The sequence below is a fragment of the Amyelois transitella genome, chromosome 29 (genome assembly GCF_032362555.1).
Source record: "Amyelois transitella isolate CPQ chromosome 29, ilAmyTran1.1, whole genome shotgun sequence".
NCBI lineage: Eukaryota > Metazoa > Arthropoda > Insecta > Lepidoptera > Pyralidae > Amyelois > Amyelois transitella.
In genome coordinates this window covers 5273545-5289423 of record NC_083532.1, presented here as the reverse complement: position 1 = coordinate 5289423, position 15879 = coordinate 5273545, and the positions used below count along the sequence as shown (strand labels likewise).

The 15879-nt window shown below is 37.5% G+C and overlaps 1 protein-coding gene across 1 annotated transcript in view; it reads left to right on the top strand.

Annotated features, from left to right (window-relative positions):
• The window catches only part of LOC106131754 (talin-1), a 122893-nt gene that overhangs the window by 36128 nt on the left and 70886 nt on the right, over window positions 1-15879 (top strand). The window contains exons 11-20 of the mRNA XM_060952654.1: window positions 1982-2150; window positions 3397-3569; window positions 3973-4134; window positions 4734-4825; window positions 5859-5947; window positions 7267-7386; window positions 8372-8510; window positions 9011-9213; window positions 9860-9961; window positions 15608-15778. Coding sequence (XP_060808637.1) covers window positions 1982-2150; window positions 3397-3569; window positions 3973-4134; window positions 4734-4825; window positions 5859-5947; window positions 7267-7386; window positions 8372-8510; window positions 9011-9213; window positions 9860-9961; window positions 15608-15778 — 1420 coding nt within the window. The remainder of the gene's footprint in view (window positions 1-1981; window positions 2151-3396; window positions 3570-3972; window positions 4135-4733; window positions 4826-5858; window positions 5948-7266; window positions 7387-8371; window positions 8511-9010; window positions 9214-9859; window positions 9962-15607; window positions 15779-15879) is intronic.

Sequence of the window (15879 nt, the reverse complement as noted above, 5' to 3'; positions counted from 1 at the left end):
ATGATTTTATGTATGTATGTACGATCGCGTTCATATCTGCAGTCATAGTTTTAAAATTCTTACGGGTTAAAATAGCGTGCACTGTGGTTCCACTAGATACACACACACATGCATATTTAAAAAGAATAAATATTCCTTCAAATGAATACGGTCTTTAATGACAATGATTACTAAGTAAAAGAGTTTATTATTCTATGACATATTACATAACAAAACAGAAAGAGACGGTAATTAACATTCGCCGAACTGGGCCCGATAATTGTCGATCGAGATATCGTCGTCTCTCATTATTTGCATAAGATTTGCCTATAGAGGGAAGCCTGCGACTGCCAGACTTATGTCATTTCAATAAAGTTGAAAGTTTGTCTGCACACGACCCTAACATAGGTAGTGGTTCCTTTGAAAGTTATTGGGTAGCAATTTTATTATTTCGTGTGACCAAGTGAGATCTAAGATATATTAGATAATCTCGCTTGCTCACACTCGCTTGTTCTAGTTACTAGCGTTACTTGGATTCCGAAGTTATTCAAGGATTTTTTTTGTCTATTTTAGTGTTACTGACAATTTTTAATGTTTCAAGGTGCCATTTGAACTAAGTAACTGACTGACTAACTAACTAACTGATATCTAAGAATTACAATACCCGTGTCTTCAAACACGGAAATCAGCAAGAAATATTAAACAAGAGGGAGCAAAATAAAACATTCAATAATTAAAATTAGTAAATTTTATTGAAACAGTTTACCTATAGTTTTATTTACACATTGATGATTATATAACATATATAGTATATTACACTAATTGTATCATCCACTTATCTCCTATTATTAAGGTTACAGCTTAATTATTCGTTTTCATAAAGAAAAGATATTGAAGCTGTCCTTAAAATACTATCTAAGTAATTAGTAGTTTTAATATAAACTGGCAGAACCTTCCACGCACTATATGGACTCGATGCACAGGGCGGTTGTCTTGCACAAATGATATTGTTGGCATATCATCAATCGGATAAATACACCGCACAGTTGGTAACATGGTTTCTTGCAGCACTTGCACATAATGAGCAGCTGTAGCGCGTCCTGCTATCCACATCTGTTCCCCAGGTCCAGCAGCACTCATCCAGCCCCACATATTTACAGATATGTGTCCAGACTTCATATTTGGCACAATATTTTTTTCTTCATATCGAGTTGCATTTCTTCGCCATAAATGAAGCCTACCGTGTTGTGATGACATAAACGAACATTTTCGTCCGTAAATATCGCTTTTTTCCAGTCAAAATCCAAATACTGCCGAGCAAATTCTAAACGTTTTTGCTTATTTATTTCGGATAAATACGGCTTTCTTGCTGGCTGGCTGTGTGCAGTCCCTCACGATGCAAACTGGACGAACAGTAACCACTGATGTGTCGAACTGTTCTGCAAATGTTCAGGTCGGTATGAAGCCATTATTTTCGTACTGGTCCACCATGGATCTCCGCTGTGTGGCGTGTCGCTGTGTTGATTAGCGGACGACTTTTTTTTTTTCACTACCCTCTTCTTGATGGCGCGTTACCCAACGTTTCACCGCTTGTTGTTTATTGTGTTATTTGTGTGAATGTGTGAGTGATAGCAGCGGTGCAAGCTATAAAGTTTTGCGAACTATGACTGCAATTATGAACGCGACCGTACATACATACATACACACATACATATCATCACGTCTATATCCCTTACGGGGTAGACAGAGCCAACAGTCTTGAAAAGACTGAAAGGCCACGTTCAGCTATTTGGCTTAATGATAGAATTGAGATTCAAATAGTGACAGGTTGCTAGCCTGTCGCCTAAAAAAGAATCCCAAGTTTGTAAGCCTATCCCTTAGTCGCCTTTTACGACATCCATGGGAAAGAGATGGAGTGGTCCTATTTTTTTTTTATTGGTGCCGGGAACCACACGGCACTGTATGTATGTATGACTATATGTACTTCCCTCCCCCCCACCAGCCTGAAGGAGTTCCTGCCGTCGTCGTACGTGAAAGTGAAGGGCATCGAGAAGAAGGTGTTCAAGGAGCATCGCAAGCACGCCGGCCTCAGCGAACTGGACGCCAAGGTGCTGTACACCAAGAGCGCCAGGGACCTGAAGACTTATGGAGTCGCCTTCTTTCTGGTCAAGGTGGGTGCAGGAACATAGCGGATTATCTGTAAAAATTTTACTTGCGCGATTCAGCATCTGAGCTGTTATTGGCGATAAGCGTGCGGAGAGATGGCGGCACTGTTCTTTTCAGCGCCCAGGACATAAAGACGTGATTTTATGTATACAGGGTGACATTTAGAACAACTGCATCCTTTTAAACATAGACTATACCCATGCTTCTGAGCTGTTTGAGCCTATTTTTATTTAAATTAAACGTCATCATTTTCACATTTAAAAACCCTCAAAAACTACGTCACACGCTTTATTAAAGACCAATACTACAAAAAGAAATTAAAACTAAACATGTAAATAAATGTCTGAAAAATAAATTATTTTTCTAGTATCAAGATCAAGTAAAGTACAGAGTTGTCGAGGTCGCTTTTCCGCCGGCCGGGGTGATATTACGTATTTAGGATCGGAGGATTGATACTTTTATTTTGTTTCGTACTTTCTGAAATATGAACCGATATTTTTCTTTTAACGTTTTTAAATATCCTTTAGATGAGTACACTTAACAGTTAAATTTATGCAGTTGAATTAAAAGTCACCCTGTATATGTATTAAAATTTCATACGATCTTTTCACATGTTCACATCCCTTGACTGTACTTATACATTACATACATATAATCACGTCTATATCCCTTGCGGGGTAGACAGAGCCTTCAGTCTTGTAAAGACTGATAGGCCACGTTCAGCTATTTGGCTTTAAGATAGGATTGAGATTTAAATAGTGACAGGTTGCTAGCCCATATCACCTAAAAGAAGAATTCCAAGTTTATAAGACTACCCCTTAGTCGGCTTTTATCTTCTTTTTTGTATTGGTGCCGGGAACCACACGGCACTGTACCGACTGTACTTATAAGCGTTTTTATTTATTAAAACTTCATTGCACAAGATACAAATGTACAGCGCAATTGGCGGACTTAATGCTAGAAGCATTATCTACCACTCAACCATTGGGTCCTACAGATAACTTCATGTGGAAGTTTTATTCTATTCTCGCGCGCGCGATTCGTAATGTCAATCGGATTTCCGAAAGTATTGACCTGTTTGCATGTTCTCTGAGCGAATTCATAACAACAGCGTTATATATTGTATGCTACAGTAATAATAATGATTAAAATGTATTGCTTCTCTATCGCATTGGTGCAAACTGTAAAGATAGAATTAAGCTTCTGAAATAAATAAATAAATATTTTATATCTACCCGTTCTCTCTACCAGGAGAAGATGAAGGGCAAGAACAAGCTGGTGCCCCGGCTGCTGGGCGTCACCAAGGATTCGGTGCTGCGGCTGGACGAGAAGACCAAGGAGATCCTGCAGACGTGGCCGCTCACCACCGTGCGCCGCTGGTGCGCCAGCCCCAACACCTTCACGCTGGACTTCGGAGACTACAGGTTGGCTGGTCATGTCTATATCCCTTGTCCGGATGGACAGAGCGAACAGTCTTGAAATGTCTGAATGGCCACGTTCAGCTGTTTGGCTTGATGATAGAATTGAGGTTCACTACTAGAGTTACTCATTCTATATATGTACTAATATTATAAAGCTGAAGAGTTTTGTTTGTTTGAACGCGCTAATCTCAGGTACTACTGGTTAAGAATTGAAAAATTATTTTTGTGTTGAAGTCGCGGGCACAGCTTTGTTTGCCTATCCCTTAGTCGCCTTTTACGACATCCATGGGAAAGAGATGGTGTGGTCCTATTCTTTTTTTGTATTGGTGCCGGGAACCACACGGCGCTATTGATGCCGGGAGCCACACGGCACGTTATAACAGATATATATATATATCATCCCCAGCGACCAGTACTACTCAGTTCAGACGACGGAGGCGGAGCAGATCCTGCAGGTGATAGCCGGCTACATCGACATCATCGTGCGCAAGCAGCGCGCCAAGGACCACCTGGGCATCGACGGGGACGAGGGCTCCGCCATGCTGGAGGACTCTGTCTGCCCCTCCAGGTCAGTGCTGGGTTGGGGCAGGTGAATTGTTAGGAGTATCGGGATTTTGAAGGTTGAACAACGTCGACTTCACAACTTAGAATAGAAATGTGGACGAGAGAATTCATTGTTCAACTTAATTTATTTATATGAGATTTTAAAAAATTAATTTAAAAAAATATTTTATACAATAATACTTGTAAATCTTGTCTGTGTCAAATTTCGTGAAGATAGGTCTAGTAGTTTTTGAGATATACAAAAGTGTAAATCTTTTCTATAAAATGCGTGCGCATAAAAGGCACAGTTTACTGTTTTCGAAGTAATGTATATTAGTTTGAATACTAACCGATGCTCTTACGGTGAGGAAAAACATCGTGAGGAAACCTGCACATTCAGGCAACTGAATGTGTAGCCGTGATCGATCCAATACGAATTAGGTTTTCCTGCGAAGGTTGCGGAGGTCAGACGGGAGTCGCTTCGTGTGAAAACCTGACTTACCCAATCCAGGATCCATGGTCAAAGGCATACCCCGGCATATTCCTCTCCAGAGTGGTGAGGATGCGACCGGGACTAAAGCCAGGAGGAAGAAGACAGATGATAGAATGTATGTTTGTCCCCAGGGCCAACATTATCCAACACGACACGTTCAAATCTGGCAAAGTCAGCACAGAGTCTGTCGCCAAACCCGCCGTGCATAGGCCGGGAGCTGAAGGTAAATTATTAAAATTAAATATATTTTTTTTATTATTTTTTTTTTGTAGTAATGATATTGTTTTCTAAATATGTATAAATTTATATATTTTATGGAAATGAACATATACACTATGGATATTTTCCAAGAACGTCAGGCAGATGCACCGTAGAAAATATTTATTTTCACAAGCATCAAGCTATTTTATTACACTTTTCATAGATTCTATTTATTTATTTTGCGAAAATTCGTAATGTTTTGTTTTTTTTAGTTTAGGTTTCAATTTGCCAATGGAATTTTTATTTTTTTTACGGCGTTAAGTCCGCCTTTTGTACATTTTTTTTGTGCAATAAAGTTTTAAATAAATAAATACAAACACTTCTGATTTTGAACTTTCGCGTTGCATAATACTACTCGTATTTATAAATAGTACAGGTATTAAACGCTCACGTGACGTACCTTTATTTATCAGTCGCTCGCCGACCACGGCTCATTGTGACATGAATAGAATAGAATAGATTATTTATTTTCAAAATTGGATACAAGGTATCACTTATTGACGTCACATCACTTAAATCTAATTATAACTACTACCGCTTCCAAAGCGCATGTGTAGAAGAAGCGGCGGAACAAACTACACTGCAGCATTTTCATCGGACGTCAATGTACAAATATAGAACTCATGATTGAAACATGATTCGAAAAGTCCGAGATAAAAATTAAAGTCACACTTACGTCACGTGCGCGTTTAATATTTAATATTATTATTTATAAATAGAAATACCAAATTTAATATTCAAAAGTACCCGAAACCGCCGAGCTTGCATGAAGAGAGTTAAGAATGTGGACGAAGCGAAGGAAGTGTGCAAAGACCGTGGCAAGTGGTAAGAGGTAGTCTCCGCCTACCCCTTCGGGAAAGAGGCGTGATTTTATGTATGTATGTATGTATGTAAATAGAAATATTTGTTACCAATAATTAATAGATGCACTGTCGCGTATTTATTTTTCTTTATAATTTAGCTTCGTTTGTTTTTGTTTATTTTGTCCCGCGTAGGAGCGAAGCCGTTCGCGATGAGCCACGTGACCGGCGCCCAGCAGACCACGGTCTCTGGCCAGATCATCACGGGCCACACGCCGCCCGCTGTGTGTATTTTATTTTATTTTTATTTTTTTTATTTTTTTTTAACACGCTTTTAATTGGTAGTAACAATGTATACTAATATAATAAAGCTGAAGAGTTTTGTTTGTTTGAACGCGCTTATCTCAGGATTTTTTTTTTTGGTTTTTAATGACTACTAATAATTTATACTAATATAATAAAGCTGAAGAGTTTTGTTTGTTTGAACGCGCTAATCTCAGGAACTTTTTTTTTGGCTTTTAATGGCTACTAATAATGTATACTAATATAATAAAGCTGAAGAGTTTTGTTTGTTTGAACGCGCTAATCTCAGGAACTACTGGTTCGAATTGAAAAATTCTGTATTGAATAGACTATTTATCGAGGAAGGCTTTAGGCTTTATAACTTCACGCTGTAACTATTAGGAGCGAAGAAAATGTGAAAAAAACCGGAATACATTATTCAACCTTGTGGGCAATTCAATGATGCCCAAAATAACTATTCCACGCGGACGTAGTTTTATATGAAAAATATAATCATGTCTTTATTCCTTACGGAGTAGACAGAGCCAACAGTCTTACAAAGACTGAATGTCCACGTTCAACTTAAGGAATTGAGATTCAAATAGTAACAGCTTACAAGCCCATCGCCTTATAGTAGAATTCTAACATTTTAGCCTATCCATTAGTCGCCTTTTACGACATCCATGGGAAGGTGAGTGAGTGCCGGGAATCACTCGACTTATAACATCATTTTGAAAAATAGAAGAAACATTAGTATATATCTACAATAACAATGTGTGTCTGTTTGTTTCACGCTACTAACACGACGGCAGTCTACGAAGTGGGCTGTGTAGGTACATAATGTTTGTTATTTGTGTAGTTAGAACACATAAGAAGAAGAAGAAAATGTCTTGTGATAATCAAGATTTGAGTATATTTTACGCATATTTGGTTAGTCTGTTCTTCTGTTGAACTGTGTCTTCACATGTATTTTAAAATGAAACGGAACCAGGTTTTTTTTATAAAAAAACTTATTCAACTAGAATAAGTTTTAAGAACATCTTTTCAAAGTTAAGAAATTACGCCTATCAAACTAAAAGCTTTGTATTAATCTATTTTCTTTCCTATATCCAAACGCTTCAAGATAATCCAATTAATAACAAATGACCAGATTCCGTTCTGGTTAAATGACATTAAAACCTATAAAATATGTATGTATGAACGTAACGCGGTATCTCCTTAACCGATTTCGCTTGAAATAGTCTTATGCCGTAATGATCTTTTACGATAACTCCTGGCAAAAGCTTTCAAGATTCTTAACAAGACGATATTGACATTGCAGGCTTCCCAAGTCCAACAGACCAAGGTGACCTCCGTACTGTCGGAGCCGCAACGAGCCTTGCTCACTACCATCACCAGCGGACGAGAAGTCATCAAGAGGAGCGAAGAGGGACTGGCTAGGGTGAGTTTCTATATATATTTTTTGTAGATAATAAAACAAGAAGGGCTGAAGTGACTACCCTGGGGACATCCATCTTTAAATATTGCCAAATTGTTGGAGTTACAAAGAGCCTTGCTTACTACTATCACCAGCGGATGAGAAGTCATCAAGAGGAGCGAAGAGGGACTGGCTAGGGTGAGTTTCTATATATATTTTTTGTAGATAATAAAATAAGAAGGGCTGAAGTGACTACCCTGGGGACATCCATCTATAATGTTGGAAAATTGTGAGTTACAAGGATCCTTGCTTAGTATTATTACCCGCGGACGAGAAGTCATCAAGAGGAGCGAAGAGGGACTGGCTAGGGTGAGTTTCTATATATATTTTTTGTAGATAATAAAACAAGAAGGGCTGAAGTGACTACCCTGGGGACATCCATCTATAATGTTGGAAAATTGTGAGTTACAAGGATCCTTGCTTAGTATTATTACCCGCGGACGAGAAGTCATCAAGAGGAGCGAAGAGGGACTGGCTAGGGCGAGTTTCTATATAAATTTTTTGTAGAAAATAAAACAAGGTCTGAAGTGACTACCCTGGGGACATCCATCTATAATGTTGGAAAATTGTGAGTTACAAGGACCCTTGCTTAGTATTATCACCAGCGGAAGAGAAGTCATCAAGAGAAGCGAAGAGAGACTGGCTACCGTGGGTTTTCTGTATTTTTGTCGTAAATAAATGGCGTAAATGAAAAAAAAAGAATAGAACCACTCCAAATCTTTACCATGGATGCCTTAAAAGCGACTAAGGGATTGGCTTAAAAACTTCGGATTCTTCTTTAAGGCGATGGGCTAGCAATCTGTCACTATTTGAATCTCAATTCTATCATTAAGGCCTATCAGTTGAACGTGGCTTATCAGTCTGTCAAGACTGCTGGCTCAGTCTACCCCGCAAGGGATATAGACGTGACCATATGTATGTATGTATGTAATAATGGTTTTGTCCCCAGGCCACCCTCCCGGACCTGGGCCACGACGCGACGTCGCTGAAGTGGAAGCAGGTGACCCTGGACACCAACAAGCAGGTGGTGACGTCGCACATCGCCGCCATGAACGCCGCCACCGCTCAGGTCGTCACTCTGACTTCCGGTTAGTATTCATGCCGGCCAAAAACAAAATAATTATGTAAAAAAACTATGCTAGCTTAATAATTGTCATATCTTTTGGTTTCACAACATTGGTTGATGTCAAATAAATTACTTAATAATATGTTTACTGCCGTAAAAAACTGCACTGCAGCATTTTCTTCTATAACGTCAACTGTACAATTATACAAACTCAGAATTAGAATAGAAATGCGGACGAGAATAGAATAGATTTATTTTCAAAATTGGATACAAGGTATCACTTATTGACGCCACATCACTTAAATCTAATTACATATATCTCGACAAGAATTATAGGAAAAGATGGAATGATATGACGACTCACTTTGATATTGGATAAACCAGTTCCTTTGAAATCGGCGTGCATAATGCTAATGCCTATATAAAATAAATTATTAGCTCTGTGCCTAAAATGGCTTAAGTCTATTAAGCTATAAACTAAACAACAAAAATAACTTAAACTTTGTATCCCGACACGACCAGGTCCAACGGAAGAAGTGGACCACACGGCCGTGGGGGCGGCCATAACGACCATCACCTCGAACCTGCCGGAGATGACGAAGGGCGTCCAGATGCTGGCCGCGCTGCTGGAGGACGACAACGGCGATAGGCTGCTGGACGCCACCAGGAAGCTGTGCAGCGCCTTCAGTGACCTGCTCAGGGCTGCCGAGCCCGAGGCCAAGGAGGTTGGTGTACTGGATCCACCTGTCTTCATTATTTTATATGAAGAGCGCCGGGATATTGATGCTGAGCTAAATGTCTCGTTTGAAGGCTTCAAACCGGACAACACTTTGTCTTTGACGAAAATGTGCCATGAAGTTAACCTCAAGCCCCGTAATTCTTTAAGACGTTTTATGTTAAAGCACCACATTTCTCTATTATTAATATATATATACATATAATCACGTCTGTATCCCTTGCGGGGTGGAGAGAGCCAACAGTCATGAAAAAACTGCGGGCCACATTCAGCTGTTTGGCTTGATGATAGAATTGAGATTCAAATAGTGACAGGTTGCTGGCCCAGCGCCTTAAAGAAAAATTCCAAGTTATAGCCTATCCCTTAGTCTCCTTTCATGACATCCATGGGAACGAGATGGAGTGTGAATTTATTCTTTTTTTTATTGGTGCCGGGAACCACACGGCACTATTACGCTTAACTATACCACACGCATTATTAATGTCAAAGGGCATATGTTACATCCTTGTGGCACTCCATCTCTTTTAAAATATTATAATTGTTCTACTAAAAAGTCATTACCAATGAATTACAGCAAATACTACTTGCGCCTAAATTTATATCTTATAACTAACTCGACTAAACTTTATTTCCAGCCGCGTCAGAATCTGCTAAATGCGGCGTCTCGCGTGGGAGAAGCCTCCACCAGCGTGCTCCACACCATCGGCAACGAGACGGAGCACGACAAGGAGACGCAGGTAACCGAGCGACGGAAATCCTCGCTATATAGACGACTTAATTATTGTTACGACAGCTTTTACAAAGCATTTTTCAATAAAGACAAATACGATTCGGACTTTGAAGACGTTAAGCCTGAAGAGTGCGAGGTTAAGTATCAAGACGATGGACTGTATGAAGATGTAGATACTACCAGAGATTGGGGATTGCTAGACGTTATACAAGAGGAGTCTGACAGCGATTATTATAGGAGCGTCGATTATTGTAACGCGGTTTTCAATAAAGGTAAAGCTAATATTGCCGACGACAAAATGATCGATTTTGAAACTATCCTGCAGAATTGCGAAGGGTATTTGGATGATAAAAATAAAATTAAAGATGATACACCTAAATTGTATCCTAAAACTATTTCGGATAAGATATACGATTTCAAAAAGGATTTCTCTAATCACAATTATGTTAACGTTAATTTCGATGACGGTTATGAAAATGTTAACTTTGATGGGAAGACGAAGAACGATGTTATGCGAGAACGGTTCTTCCTTTCTAACAGCGGTAACGATAAAAACGATATAAACGATAGATTCAACAAGTTTAACGGGAAAAAAATCGAATGTCACAGCATAAAGAATGACGTCACCAAAACGGGTCCCGATGTTAAAGTCGCGGGCGCTTTAAACATGAAATTGATCAATCTCGATAAATATAATCGAGTTTTGACCACGACCGAAACGTTCATGGAAAAGGCTGAAGCAAGTTTCACTAAAAACGAAATTAATAAGCTGCAAAGGGATGATTTAGAATCGTTTTTGAAGCGTAGCGAAAAGTATTATACAACTGAAACGCGCGATAGGCAAACTACGGTCGAATTGAATAATCAAAAAGAGGCCAAAGGCAAGACCGAAATTAGAATCTTTTATAATCCCACTTTCAGATCGACCGGTGCTAAATATATAAGAGGTTTCTGTGCGTTTTGCAAGCGGAGATGTCCGCGAACTGATGAGAAATGTTGCGCCAAATGTGTGTGTTTGGAATTAGAGTTGAAAGATGTATGGAAGGAGAATTGGTTGAACATTTTGTGCTTTCTGTCGCTTATTTTCGTTCTGATTGCACTGCTGGTGCAGTCTTGTTTTGCGAGGGATGCATGTGAAGGCGGCAAGAATGGTACGGATGAGAAGTGCTTTGAAATGATATGATCTTGTCGTGGGTTTATTTTAATACAAATATTTTATGTAGTTCATCTTAAAAAAGAATTTTACTGTAATGTGAGAGCATAAGACATGTTCGTTCGGTAGCTATTTAAAGTATTTTGTTTAGTCCTGTTCTTATTTCACAATTTGGGGATATATTCTTTTTATTCCATTCGCTTAGTGTTAATCCCGGTTGTGTCATCTCTCTGTCATAGAGCTGATGATTTTGTCAAAATTCAATCATAAAACATATTTCCCATCACATTTTCTCAACAATATCAAAAAAAAAAAAAAAAAAAAAAAAAAAATCATTTTGAGTAAATTATTGTACAAACAATGATGTACTACTTAAATATTTGTATTAAATTTGATACTTTTGAGTTTAAGGCAGGTCGTTGGTTGTTTTATAAAATATAAATCTATATGACTACATACCTTATGAAATATTTTTCTTTGAATTTACATATCGAAACTGCGCTGTACTTACGAACTTATTTTTATACCCTCACTCTTTGATTCCTAAGTGCGATTTCACACAAGCGTTTAAAAATTGCAAGTGTGTAAGAGCCCTAAGCTGTCTCTTTTCCTTTGCTGAACTTATTCAAAAATTATTTTCGAAAAGACGAAGGAAAAAGACTGCAACAATAGATATACGATTAGAATTATGTTTTTTTAGTCTAGAGGTATAAAGTTGCCATTAAAAAAATGCGATTTCAAATTAATTTGATAGATTTCATTTATTTAAATAATCTGTTTCTTTCCAACGCAGTTCTCAAATTATCAAGAGATTTCAAAATGCCTATTGCGTAAGACCAACTCTATAATTACTGTGTTTTTTGTCCATTGTGCCATTAAGTGAAATCTTTTATTTTATTAAATTTGGTCTACGGAAACATTCCTATTTTTTTTAATACTAATCATGTTATAATTATGTGATCTCATTTATATGTATAAGTAAATGTGGCAATAACAATAAAAAAACGTACAAAATTTATTTTTTTCTATGGCAACTTTAAACCTTAAGGTGGAAGTCCCCATGAGCCGTATTATTTTGTTATTATATTATAATGTTAGTTGTTATTTTTTTTTTATTAACATGAGATAGAGCTTTACTAATCTAGTCTGTTATTCTAGTGTTAGGTATTGAAACATTCACATTATTATAAATGGTACAAGAATAATCAAGATTTTTTTTCTCAAATTTTAACTTTCAGATTTGTCAAATATGTATGTATCGCTAGCCTTATTAACCCTTAATGACTAAATTTAATTTAAAAATTACCACATTTACTTGAAAAATATATTAACGTTCAGAAAGATTCAGTGGCGATTTGAAAATGAAAAAAAATAAAAAACTTATTTTTATCAAAATTTTGTGAATGGTAAAAAGAAATATGTCAGTATTATTTTTGGATTTAAAAAAAAATTCGGCACCTATGCACCGAAGAAATTTTAAGTATTAAAATTATTCTACTATGTAGTACTTAATGAGTTTGGTTTTATTGGTTGTTTTTTTTAGTTTTTAGTATAGAAATCGCGTAACAAAACAATATTTGATTATAATTTTTTTTATAGATATTAGGCTTTTTATACAGTTATTATTTTAAATAACTATTGGTTGGCACATTTGGTATTGGTTTTTCATTAATATTGTAAATATTTTTTGTTTCTCGTAACTTTTGTTAATCATTTAACTTTAGTCATGTGACAGATCTGATTTTGCCATTTAATTATTTAGAATTTATTTTTGTTGTTAATATAATCGAGTATTCCTTTTATTTAAATAGAAAAAAATGTTTAATTTATCATCAGTTTGTTTTGTACTTTTCGATTTTTTTTAAAGCGATTAAAAAATATGTACTTATTTTTTTAACACATTTTTTTTAAAGCGAATACTCGATTTTTAATTTATTTTGTTAATCTTATTTGTTATAACGTTACATTTAAGGGTAAAGGTACTGCCAGTTATTTTGTTAATACATTTGCTTCGTCGAATCGCCTGGTTTTATTTACGACTAACCGTCAGAAAGTGAATGTAGTGACGAAAATAACTAGCTGTACTAATATACCCCCTGTAAATAGACTAATTAAAAACCCCGGTGGTTTAGTGGTTAAGTTGTGTAAAGTGGGTTCGAATCCCATTGCAATCATGTACATATGAATTTTCGAAATTATTATATTAGTTTGAATGCAAATTATTACGGAGATGGGAAACGTCGTGAGGTAAAAGAGGTCAAAGTCAGTTTGGTTTGTCAGGAAAACAATTTAAGTCAACTTGTAGTACGAGTTTCAAAAAATTATTCGTCGAAAGTCTGGTTTAAATGACGAATGAAAAGTGTCAAGTAAACTAAAAATATTTTTTTAGTGTGAAACACCATAACAAAAAAAAGAATATGTACAAGTTTAACAGTAGACAGGTAGGATGGTGTTCCCGAAAGGGTCCCCCCACAGCATAATGCTGGTGCTGGTTCGAATACCACAATTGTATTACATATACTTGGAGTACGCTATTAAAAAATACGTCAGAAGGAAGGTCTGCCCGACACCGAACTTTTCATGCCTTGGTCCCTCACAAATGTACCGAAGTGCTGTTGAAAATGCGACATTTTTTTCCCCCTTCTTGCTTTAGTCCCGGTAGCATCCTCACAGCTCTGGCGAGGAGCCCGGGGTGCGCCTTTGACCATGGGTCCCGGATTGGGTGAGTCAGGTTCTTACACGAAGCGACTCTCATCTGACCTTCGCGACCTTTGCAGGGGAACCTAACCCGCACGCGCATTTTAACCGGGCACGTTACCGATTCATCCACCGAAACTCTATTGAAAATCTATTAAAAATGCGACTAATCTAATCTATCTAATCTTTCTAATATATTTAAATGAGCAATTCTTGTATATATATAATCAGGATCAGGATCTCGGAAACGGCTCCAACGATTTTCATGAAAGTTACAGATTAGGGGCTTTTCGGCTCAAGGAATCGATTTATCAAGGTCCTAGGTTCGAGAAAAGCTCGGTTCCCAAGATATATAAACATTTTAAAAACCGCGTTTTAAGAAACTATATCAGCGCCATCTCTGGTAGACTGAGCAAAGCTCGATCAACCGGTACTATAGGTTAATACTAGCTGTGCCCGCAACTTCGTCCGCGTGGAATAGTTATTTTGGGCATCATTGATTGGGCCCTCAAGGATGCATAATTTTCCCCGTTTTTTTTTTTCACATTTTCCATTATTTCTTTGCTCCTTGTAGTTGCAAGGTGATGTTATATAGCCTAAAGCCTTCCTCGATAAATGGTCTATTCAACGCAAAAAGAATTTTCTCAATTCAAACCAGTAGTTCCTGAGATTAGCGCGTTCAAACAAACAAACTCTTCAGCTTTATAATATTAGTATAGATTAAAATCTACAAACTGGATCTGTGTGAACCATCGAATTATATTAATTCAGATTTAAAAGGGACAAAAGGAAGAAAAGTTTCTAGCGAAAGGTCAGGTCAAGAGTACACTAAAACTGATGAGCTAGCGTGAAAAGATTAGTGTACAAGCACGCTATTTTACTTATACTAATTGACGTGTGCGCACGCTGTCGTCGCTGGGCGGAATGGGGCGAGGTAGGGTCGCGTGGCCGGATGACGCCGCGTCCCCCGCTCCTCGTCACTTCCCCGGCATTACGTTCTGTTACTTGCATTGGGCGCGAACAATTAGTGTAGATGAAACTTTTGAAGAATGCAAGGATCTGAGCAAAATAAAGAACTACGTTTGTTCAATGATTAGGGAGAGAGAGAGTTATAGGTTTATTAACTCGGGATTCCTCTTATAGGCGATGGCGATTGAATATACCATTATAAAGCAATACAGCTGACCGTGGCCTTTCAGTCTTTAAAATACTGTTGGCTATGTCTACGCCGCAAAAGATATAGACGTGACTATATGAACGAGATGATTAACAGAGATTCAGTACTTAGATACCAGTTATAATAGCGTAAAAGTGCAGCTTTTTTTGATTCTTTAAGCAATCAGTGGCAGAAGAAATAGATTTATTTTCAACAAAGATTCACTCTATCTACCCCGTGAGGGATATAGACGTGACTATGTGTACACAACTTCTATTTATCTCTTAAGGTTATGGGCTTGAACCTTAAGGTACTAACTAAACAATCTTGAAATGTCTTAATCAAAAAATACATTCTTTTAATATACTGTGGTTAATAGCAGAAGTAATTCATTGTGACATTGGTAATTTATTTTATTTATTAAAAGTGTATTTTTAAATAAAAAGACGAATCAAAATTGTTTTTACCTTTATTTCCGACATGTTACGTACGCCTGCAGATAACACTAAATAAATATAATAAAACAAGTAACATCATTCTAAAATGTTTTCACAATTAAAATTATATTGATTGCTTAAGAAATGTAAAGCTGCAAATCTACTACCGGTAACTAAGCGCAAGATGATCATTACATTTACCCTCCACAGGACATCCTCCTGTCCCTGGCCAAAGCCGTGGCGAACACGACCGCCGCCCTGGTGCTGAAGGCCAAGAACGTGGCCGGCCAGTGCCGCGACGACCAGCAGCTGCAGAACTCCATCATCGCGGCCGCCACCAACTGCGCGCTGGCCACCAGCCAGCTGGTCGCTTGTGCCAAGGTATATATATATGTATACAGGGTGACATTTAAAACAACTGCATAAATTTAACTGTTAATTGTACTCATCTAAAGGATATTTAAAAACGTTAAAAGAAAAAT